We start from the raw sequence: 10812 nt of genomic DNA on the forward strand, positions 1-10812 counted from the left end.
TTGAACTTCTTATAAGTTAATGCCACATTCAAATTGATCCCCATAAAAACAACAGTGGCCGTCAGTAGAGCACAAAGCTCCGCCAAGGCCCCACAGTTCAGTTCAATTCAATCACACCGCACCAAATTGGACACGCTTACACATGCCAGTCGTAAATATGCCAGATTTTTCTCATCCAGAGCCATGAATTATTCCCCGGGAAAACGATTACAATGTCAAAATACCTCACAATATCTCAAGAAAGTGATAAACATATAAAATATATACAAAAGAAGGATATCCATATAAACATAATCCTACAAACTAACAAACGAATACCAGATGGGAACATAACCTCCCTGGAAAATTAGGAAATGTAGTTATTTCCTTTATTTGAAAGACAACAGTTTAGTACTTTAGGACGAAGAAATTAAATCCCATTCACCTCCACAGGACTGGAGCGGTATCAGAAATCTAAGAAATGCACTTTACTAAACCTGTCCAAGTTCTACTAAACTGTTCGTGATATTCCAAGAGGTGAGAGAGAGAATGTGGTTGAACCACCACTGAACTACTGAACTAAACTGTTAAACTCTGCAGTTAATCATGTGGACATAAAAGTTAATCTAACTATGTTCAGAGTGTTTCTGTAATTTACTTCTGCAGCAGATGAACAGATGTGAACACACAAACACACACGAGTGACTGGTGGTTGAAAACGCTGCGAGAGCTGAGTCGATGGAAAAAGCTCTGCACGGCTGATTTCTTTGTGCAACACGCAGACGTTTTTCTGTATCTACCAAATATAAAATCACCGGAGCTTAAACAAGAAAAACACTGTGGGGTGTTCTGGTTCGGGGCCAACGAAATCACAGCCGGAGCAACCAAGGCAGCCGCAGCCAGGTCTGCGAGCCGGAGAGTGAGACGTACCGCGACTCGTAGCAGAACAAAGAAAAACACACGTTTCATTCTCGCTGTCTGTTGCTTTCCAACGAGAGGAAGCAGCAGGGTTGATCTTGGCCGCATCAGGAGCCAGAAGACTCACATCGAGTGAAATACTGCTCTGAGCAGAACCTCTTCACCCAGCCTGTCGGACAGATAATGGGAGTGAGATGCTTCCAATATTGAGTGTGTTGTTTTTGCGACTGAGCCAAAACCTGCTCGTGATTGGAGAGCTCAGCAAACATCAATTATGTGAGAGAAAACACCCAATCAGACGACAGCAGGTTGCAGGCAGGTCGTTAGCGTTGACCAACGTTTCCCTCTGGCACACGAAGCAGGTCTGATGAGACGGTTAAGCTGAGTTTCATCAAAACAACTACGGCTAAATATAAACCAGTGACTGACAGAAGCTCTTCTGCAACTCTACAGCTGAGTTGCTGTTAAAGAAAAATATCCTTCTCATCGACATTAGCTGTGTGAGAATTCAGGGTCTTTATTCTTCAGGGTCTTTATCCTTCAGGGACTGCATTTGAAGACTGTCCCAATTCATGGCTGCTTCAAACGCAACCAACAAATACATCCCATTATCCCTGACCAACAAAGGATTCAACAGGTAGATCGTTCTTGGGTCAGGCTTTCCCAAGATTCATTGCAATATGCAAGTGCAGCCACTAGAAGTAGCTAATTGTGTTTGAGTACACATGGGACAAGCAGGTGATGCATATGGGACGTCCTCCATAGACCAGACCGTCATGTACACATTCTAAATCTGTGCATTAAACTAATGGTTAGAGTTGAAGAAGTCCAAGAGGAATTGTTAGCTCCAGTCTACTGTATGAAAGCGAGACACACTGTGTGCACCCACCACCAGCAATCACTGTTCCCACAAACTGGAATCGATTTTCTTCTATGACGCAAAACACTCAGCGACTCAGAAGTCACTCGCTTGCCAGAAATGTGGAAGTCAAGAATTGTTCCAACTAGGCAGACGTCCCCTGACACGCTGGACCAACTACTTCACGACAACGCTCTTCTCAATCCCCTGGGAAGCCGAAGTACAAACCTGTTTTCGATTTCTCTCAATACTAAAAGCAAAATGGACAAAGGCTGATTGTAGAAGCCAATTTCATTCTAATTCTCTACAAGAGACCTTCAATGAGGAGCTTGGACTTGAATGTGAAATTCAATGCATGGAAACACATTGTCTGCTCATTGTGGAAATGAGCTACCAGTGGAGCTGCCAGTATAGAAGCAGTGTGGGAGAATATTCGGACTCACTGTGCTTACATAAGGGGCACGTGCTTCCTGTGCTTGTACTTTGGCAGTAGTAGGTAAACTACTCCTGACATAAATGTCCAGTATGATTAGAAGTTGTAGGAATACAGGAAACATCTATTCTGCTGTTTCTGCACAACTGTCGCTAAGAGAGCTCTACCAAGAGGCCGCCCTTCACCTGAACGCTCCCTACATGTTCCTGCTGTTGTAAACGCATCTGACTCGGACAATCTCCTGTTGCATTCTTGGAAACTCCAGTAAACGTCCAGACCCAATTGTGCGGACACTCTCCAGAGTTTATATCTTCAAAAAGCTAAAGTCATTCCGCTCTGAAATACTTTCCCCCCCCTGAGTCGTTATTTTCTCTTATGATATTTTATCCTAAGCGAGTCTCATGTTCAGCAGATGTGAACACATTCCTCTGCTGATGGGTCAGATGAACTGCACCACACCTCATTTCTTATCACCGCCTGCCACTGAGTTATTATCAGTTGCATGAAGACTTAAACAAAGGGCTGCTCTTGGGTGCAGGGGTCAGTTCACCCGACTTACAGCTGACCTCTGCCTGCCTGTCCCGGCACTAACAGTGATTTGTGCCTCGTCTGGGACGCATTCCTCCCTATCTGTAATTGGACGATCCCGGACTGACCCTCTGTCCTCCTGGCCACTCACAGTCCTTTAAAACTTGGCAGATCTGCGATAAGATCAACAACAAGTCCACTCAGCAGCGTTCTGTGTTGTTTTATCTGTCTCCGCTGTCGTTTCCACATAAACGTTGCGACGCTTTAATGTTTTCTGCCGCTCTCCTCCGCCGCATCGCTCCGCTCTTTATTGAAAACACGAGCGAGTAATCTTTTATTAGGACAACAGAACACGCACTGCTTGCATGCAGGCCCTGGAGGGGGCTGTGAGTAACAGGCAGGCACTTTGAAAAGATTCTCTTCTGGTAATAAAGTCCCTGTAAATTAGAACCACTTGCTGTTTTGCTCCAAAAATAAGTCGGGGGAGGAATGCGACTCCTCATCTGAAAATGAAACTGAAAATTAAATGAAAGACAAATGTTTCTCCCGAGAATCAGACAAGAAGTTGTAAACAAAAAGTGAACACAGAGGAAGATTAGAATAGAGAAAGAATTTTTAAACTATTGAAGCGAATAATATATAATAGTCTCCACATGAAGCTGGACTTTTCTCTTTTCCCCATCCCCCTCTTCCCTCACTGGCTCTTTGCTGACACAGCACAGTCCAGTCTTGAAGGCCCACAATGCCTGCTCCCTCTACCTCTCTCTCTCCCTCTCTCTCTCCCTCTCTCTCTATACACTCGAGTAAACTTCCAGTTTGGACTCAGGAAGCAGCGCAGCAACTTCTCAGGTTTGGACTCTCTGTGGGAAAATAGACCTCTTGTGGAAAGCAGATGTCAAAATGAGTCAAGGACAATGTTGACATGGGAGAAGCAGCATATTTCTTTACCAAGCATGTGTAGCGGAGATGTTAAAGGTTTGTAAAACACACATGTTTTTCTGTGGAATAAGAATCAAGACAGTGCCCTTGAATTTGATCACCAAATTAAAAGCACTCATAGAAATCAGTCCCCTGTTAAGTTTCTTATGTTTTGACATGTTTTAAACCAAGAGTTTGTGAGTATGTTATACTGATGGGATTAATTATAACAAAGTTCTTATCAAGCCGTTATTTCAATCTGGATATAAATGAAATTACACAAAGCATTTTGAATCCACACACTCATTTAGGTGTACAGATGTGTAAAACGGTTGTGATGACACACAATGTGGACGCACACGTCCTGATATATGGCTGCGGAGAGCTGAAGTGACACACACACTCTCACGCACCTCTTAAACCACAGGGACTGGGAAGAAGCTGAGACTATTTCAACCTGGAGAGTTGAAACTGGATCTCTGCTCTGGGACAGAAGCAGGAGAGAAACTGATTCATCACACTGGGGCAATGACAGAGAGAAATGTAAGCAGCAATGAACAAGAAACAAGGGCACACTGCGTCATGCAGAAAGGATCAAAAAGGTCACTTCTTAACACATATAAAGGTGTTTGCATTAAGAAGTTACACTTGTTGCTTAATGGTCAAACACAAAGTTAGAGATAAGTTTCAGAAGTTACAGAACGTCTTATTCAACCTTTAGTGGATGTAAAGTATGTTGCTGTGCTGATTTCTACAATCCTGTCAGTCCACGTAATCATCCATCATCCTCCCACAGTTTGTTTTTACATGTTTGTAGAAGACGGCCAGGCGGAGACAGTCTGCAGAAACTCCAGAGGCTCTCACTCCGACCTTTACTTTCACACATACACCTCCTGCAGAGAAACTGGGTATGACCTCTACAGCTTTAGAGTAGAAGTAGTAAATTCATGATTTTCCCTGTTTTCAACAACCACTCTGACTTAATACTGCAGGTTCTGGGCTGACCTCCAAAGACAAAGAACCAAATCGACCATCACATCCTGTGTGAAGGTTGCGTGTTCTCGCTGTCTCTGTGTGGGTTCAGTTCTTCAGTTCAGATAAAGCAGAATGTGACTGTTTGTTTGAATTACTATCGATGATAAATCTTCACAGTCTTATGAGACCAAATTCAACCACTCAGGCGAAAACTGAGCATGAGGTGTTTGATTATAGGTTTTGTATATTTTGCAGTTTTGCTTGGTGGAAATGACTGTGGCTGGAGTCAGGAGAACCAATTTAACTCCAGGAATGTGCTAATGTTTCAGTTCTGAATGTGCTGAGTTTTATATATATATATAATAGTATCATTTTGGGAACCTGTCTGGAAATTCTGGCCGCTGTGGTTCTCGCCGTTTCTGGAAACCCGATACATTCAGGATATTAGAAGAAAAGGAAACGAGCACGAGCCGTTATGGGACTAATTCTTTTGGTTTCAGATGAAGTTATCTTGTGTAGTTTTGAGTGAAACTGAAGAACTCTGAGATAAGGTTGTAAATTCAGCGCGAATGGTCAGGAACACCCAGGATGCTGCGGTTTCCCTCTCTCCTGTACCCCACTGCTGTTATAACAGAGAAATCAAAATAAAGGCAGCAGCCAAAAATAAGTTTGATTCTGAGAAATGAGGCATGGTGTCCTTTCAACCAAATGGAATTATTGTGGTTGTACTGTATTTAAAGAAAATATCCTATATGCAGTTATATGGAAAGTTGATATTCTTTCGTGTCGTGAGGGATGTGAACTACACTGCAGCTGCTGGGAATCAAAAAGTTGCCTGATACTTACCAAACCTCTTATAGCCAAAGGAATGCACCTCCTCTTCATCAGCAAAGTCGTCTGGAGGGGAAACACAGAAATGAAAGGATAAGATAAAGATAGGAGCAAAAAAAATGAGTCACGCTGTAGTTACAGAGAAAAACATGAGACTGGGATAACAAGTCATATTATTCCAAGTGTCTGTTAAAAAACATATTTAAACAGGGCAGTTTGAGACCACTTAACTGGTGCTAAATAACCACTTAATCACCATATTGCATTTATATGTAAGTGTTTGCATTTGACACAGGCAAAATATCCATTGTCTGATATCGTAGAGTATTTGTTACTGTGCAGTAACTGAATAAAGATCAAGCCAGCAAACACGATTGATTATTATTGATACAAAAAATCTGGATGATTGTCAAGATCTGCACAAAATTTCAGCGATCTACACACGTCTGTTTTTAATAAAGATTCCAGCTTTATTTCTCGTGAAGTTCACAAAATGTCCAATAATGTCTTCCATCAAGTTTCATGGGATTCCATCCAGTGGTTTTTGAGTAATCCGGCCAACAGATTTCTGCACACTCAGCAGCTCTTAATCACTGATGAAGACTGTGACAGGCTGTTGAAAGCTCCAGTTAAAAGCTTGTGAAGTGGAAATTAACTACAAAATAACTACAAAAGTGAATCTTCTGGTTCTCAAGGTTCAAGAATGAAGTTTTACAAACTATTTCTTTTTTCTGTCATGGCCGTAACAACACATCACTTATCTGATCCCCGTGTTACAGGCCCCTGAATCCATTCTCAGAGCCATAAACAATAAACTAGACCCTGTCTCCCTCGGATTAGACTCAGCTCCTGAATCTCTATCTTTCACTTTGAGGGATTACTCCCAGATCTCGTGGCCTGACGTCCTCTGAGCGCTGTCTCCTTTCAAGCAGCTGAATGTTGGGAAGAGTTCAAAGCTTCTCTCTGCGTCATCATAAAGTGAAAAATAAATAGAATTCCCAAAGATCACCAGAAATGAACCAGAGATGAACGGACATCGTCTCATTAGAGCTGTTTTGTGTATCTCTTTCTGATGTTGACTTAAAAGTGTAAAAAAAAACGGTATAAAGTAATTGAGTCAACATCTAATAAAAGAGCAAATGAGTTTAGATCAAGATTTGAAGAGTTTTAAATGAAATGGGAACCTCAGGAAATTGTTTTTCGCAACAGGCTGTTTCCTGTTTGTGTTTACGAGCATGATTGTGTCTCATTACAACAGCAATGTTACCGTATATGTGTGTTTGGCTTTGCATGAGCCATTCAGGGAAAATTGGTCCATCACATTTGACCCAAGGGGTTGAAAGACAAGTGAAGCTCAACCACGTTGGGAGGATTTCTGTGGTTTAAAACACTGATCCAGTGACTCTGCAGGTCAAAGGATGTTTTTGACTTCCTGATTAAAACCGGGCTTGTGTTTAGACGCCTGCACTTAACTTGAATGACTTTATTTCATGAATTAGTTTGGCAGGATTTCCTCCTGAAATAAAGTCATTGAACTGCTCGTAAAAAATGTGATTTATAAAGTAACAAGACTTCTAAAGTCTGTCACTTAAGCTCAGCTTTGACCTCAACATCCTGTGACCCTCGACTCACAAATCCTACAATATGTCCTCATTTGTATGAAAAGTACCACAGACATGTTTTTTATCGGCAGCATGTTTTCTATTTGTTTGCGTGTGTTTTGATGTAGATGTTTAATATGTTTTAAGTTGCAGTGTGTTGAGCTCGAGGGCCACTGATGCACCCTGGGAATAATGTGCAAAAATAAGTCCATGTCTATAGAGAAGGTGCTTTTAACCTCATCTCATGATCGGACAAGGAAGATCTGTCCGCTGATGAGGTTCCACAGAATCGGGCTTCAGGCTCAAGTACTTATAATTCTCCAAAACTCTCCAAAGAAAGAGCTGAAAAAGTCAACGCTATCGAAATAAAGCTCATCTATATAACAAATCATTAACTCCTCTGCAAACCTTCAGTGACTGAAATGCAGATAAATGTTGAATATCATAGTGTCCAGTTGTTACAGTAGCTACAGGAAATGACTCAGAGATTTAAATGCAGTAGTTCATATCCATGTCCACAGTGAGGAGAGGTGTTATTCTAACACAAACCACAAGGTGGCAGAAGTCATGTGGTGTTTTTTCTAGGTAACAACAGATTGATTTATGTGTGTGTATGTAGGTGCATGTGTGTGTGTGTGTGTGTGTGTGTGTGTGTGTGTGTGTGTGTGTGTGTGTGTGACATGAATTACCAACGTCAAAAAAACATCAGGCCACTGCATGAGAACCACATCTGGACAAGGGTAAACTGTATTTAAAATCGTGAGCTCTCAACCACTGACCAACTTTGCTCGTGCACTTTTTGTTCTTTTGTGTTTTCCATGTGTTGAAAAGCTGCATGTCATTGGATTAAGAGTCTTACACCACAATACATCTACTCATGTGCAGCACAGACGTCTGGGTCAGTGTTTTCTTCACTGATTCTGGTAAAGAAACATTTATAAAGTTTAAATTCTGTGAAATAATAGAATATGTTATTATATAGCTGAATAAAACTCATGTCCTGCAGTGAAGTTACACGGAGGATTAGTCTGTGCACAGTGGAGGTAAACTTCTAACGTGCAGCACTTAAGTCTCGGTCTGTTTTTTCTGGTTAAGAGTGATTCTGGGTAAGACACATTTAAATAAGATAGGTTATGTTTTAAAGCTCAACTTTGAAGAAGTATGTTTAGATAATCCTATATGTTATTATATAAGAAACTAAAACTAGTGTCCTGGTGAAGTTAGACTCGGGATTAGTCTTTGCACAGAGGAGGTAAACTTCTGATCTGCAGCACTGAAGTCTGGGTCAGGTTCCTCCAGTGATTCTGGGTGAGAAATAAGCAAATAAATAAAAGAGGTTGTGTCTTAAAAGGTCAATTTTAAAGAAGTCTGTTAAAACAATCCTCTATTTTATTAGATAAGAGACTTAAACTAGTGTCCTGGTGAAGTGTGTGTGTTTGTGTGTGTGTGTGTGTGTGTGTGTGTGTGTGTGTGTGTGTGTGTGTGCACAGAGGAGCTGAACGTTTGATGTGCAGCAGCAGCAGCCAGATGCACAACAATCCCGAACACAGTCCTGTAAGTGAATCCAGATGTGGTGGCCCACGCATTCCTCGCGTCTCAGGCAGAGAGCAGGAGTCCAGAGGTGAGCAACAAAGAGCCGGAGGAGAGGAGCTGCTCCTGCACGCTGTCACCAGCCAGCCTGCAGAGAACTCCACCATCTCAGAGAAGCTGAAGGAACCTACCTTTCATTGTGCTTCACCAGACTGTACCGCTGACACACTGCTGCTCGGAGTCACAGCCACAGCATCGCAGAAGCATGAGCCCAAAGTCTGCAGACGTGTCCAGGTGGAGCCAGAGTCAGAGGCTGCTGCAGCAGAGAGGAGAAGAGACTGGGTTCAGGCAGAAGTTACTGAAAAAGAAACTCCCCGGGATCCTGGCGCATGTGAGAGAGGAGAGGCTGAGGAGAGGAGGTATCCAGGTCCAGCTCAGATCTGCAGCTGCAGCTTCAAACTCCACAAGAATCCAAACGTGAGAGGAAGTGGCTCTGCGCCCCGAGGGCTGCACCGAGGAACCACGTGTTCCACTCTGGATCCCCTGCACCCCTCTGTGTGCGTGTGCGTGTGTGTGAGAGTGTGTGTGTGTGTGTGTGAGAGAGAGAGTGTGTGTCTCTGTGTGTGTGTGGTGCAGGATTTACCCATGATGTTGGGACCTACATCTATTCAGTTACATTATGGGGACATAATCACAGAATGTTAAGATGTTTTAGAAAAATAAAAGCATCTCATGTGTTGTGTTCTTATTCTGAAAGATGCTGCTGTGATTTCTGTCTCTTTTACAGCTGCCAGGTGCTCCATGAGGGAACGATTGGGATCACTTTCATTTATTATTAGTAATAATAATCATGAAGATAATAACAATAATTTTAATCTTTTTATATATGACTTTTTAAAAAAGGGCTTTACAAGATGAAATGCTAAAAGTTTTATTTCCAAAACTATACAAACAAAAAACTGAAAAAGTATTATTAACAAACTGATGAGGAAGAAAATAAAATGATTAATGATTTAATCTACATATTCGGGAAAGGAGTGAGAAGAAGCATGAACTTTAACTTGACAATTAAATGCCAAACTACCTTTAATCTAAAGGAGTCAAATAAAAGAAAGAAAGAAAGAACATTAGAAGATAATTGAAATATTCAAGGGGTCACAAGAATGACATTGAATGAAAATAGACGTTATAAGATAACACAAGCAAGTTCAGACTATGAACACATGCAAAAAAGTGTGATTTAAAAGGGGAGAAGGAGATTGTTCCATAGAGAGGATGCCCAAACAGAAAAGACCCGGTCACTCTTTATTTTGAAAAATACTGGTTGAGTAAGAAATCATGCACATGGAGAAGAATGAGAGAACATTTATATTTATTTGTAATATATGCTGTCATTAAACAATGACGTTTACAGAAAGAAAAAACAACTATGATGTGATTCTCAGATGATCTGTCATGTAACTGGTTTGCTGTGTTAATGAGCCTCATATTCTCCTGTGAGCTTCTTCTCTGCAGAGTTTAACTGTTTCATCCGTTATTCTCCCTCCTGCGTTGAACAGTTTATCCTCTGCACCTGTTTATCTCTTCAGGCCTCCACACTTTGATCACACAACAGAACCACATCACCAGCAGCTGGTTCTCGGCTGCAGAACTTTCAACAGGCTTCATTAAAACACAAAGAAGTTTCAGCATCACTGTGACACAAACTTAACTTCAGCTGAAGGTCAGACGGTGTTTTTGTGTTCAACATTAATGAGTCACCTCTTGGAGCCTCAGAACCTTTTCTTTTACTGTCAACTGTTTCACGTTTAGGTTCAGCCGTGTCAGCCGTGGGAGAACGCTTCTCCCCAGTGTTATAGGAACCAGGTGTCGAAGGTGTTCGAGAGGATGCACACTGGCTGGTTCTGGTTAATATCCACTGAGGATCCTGTTTTCTGGGTCACAGAGAGTAAGAGAGGGCACATGACTTTGAGGGAGACGAGGAAAGAGGAGCCCTTTCCCCCCCGAGTCCCTCAAATTCCATTGTGAGCGGAGACACCAAACAGCTTCCTTCTGAGAGGAAGTTTCAAAAATATCTAACAGAGTGTTGACAGATATACACAAGACTTTTTGAGACCTTTTCAATAGAACTTGCAACTAGAAAGGCCCTTTTTAAATTCACTAGAACCAGATTTTTATTAGGATCGGCCTCAAATTGCACACACTCATAAAAACAGGCCTGTTTTTGATAAAGATCCATT

At 41.8% G+C, this 10812-nt stretch overlaps 1 protein-coding gene across 1 annotated transcript in view; it reads right to left on the reverse strand.

Moving 5' to 3' along the window:
* The window catches only part of LOC133018277 (collectin-12-like), a 34115-nt gene extending 27881 nt beyond the window's left edge, over positions 1–6234 (reverse strand). The window contains exons 1-2 of the mRNA XM_061084597.1: positions 6219–6234; positions 5457–5507 (exon numbers count right to left, since the gene is read on the reverse strand). Of these exons, the coding sequence (XP_060940580.1) occupies positions 5457–5507; positions 6219–6234 (67 nt within the window). The remainder of the gene's footprint in view (positions 1–5456; positions 5508–6218) is intronic.
* Between the last annotated feature and the right edge of the window lie 4578 nt (positions 6235–10812).

The sequence above is a fragment of the Limanda limanda genome, chromosome 13, assembly GCF_963576545.1.
Source record: "Limanda limanda chromosome 13, fLimLim1.1, whole genome shotgun sequence".
Lineage (NCBI taxonomy): Eukaryota > Metazoa > Chordata > Actinopteri > Pleuronectiformes > Pleuronectidae > Limanda > Limanda limanda.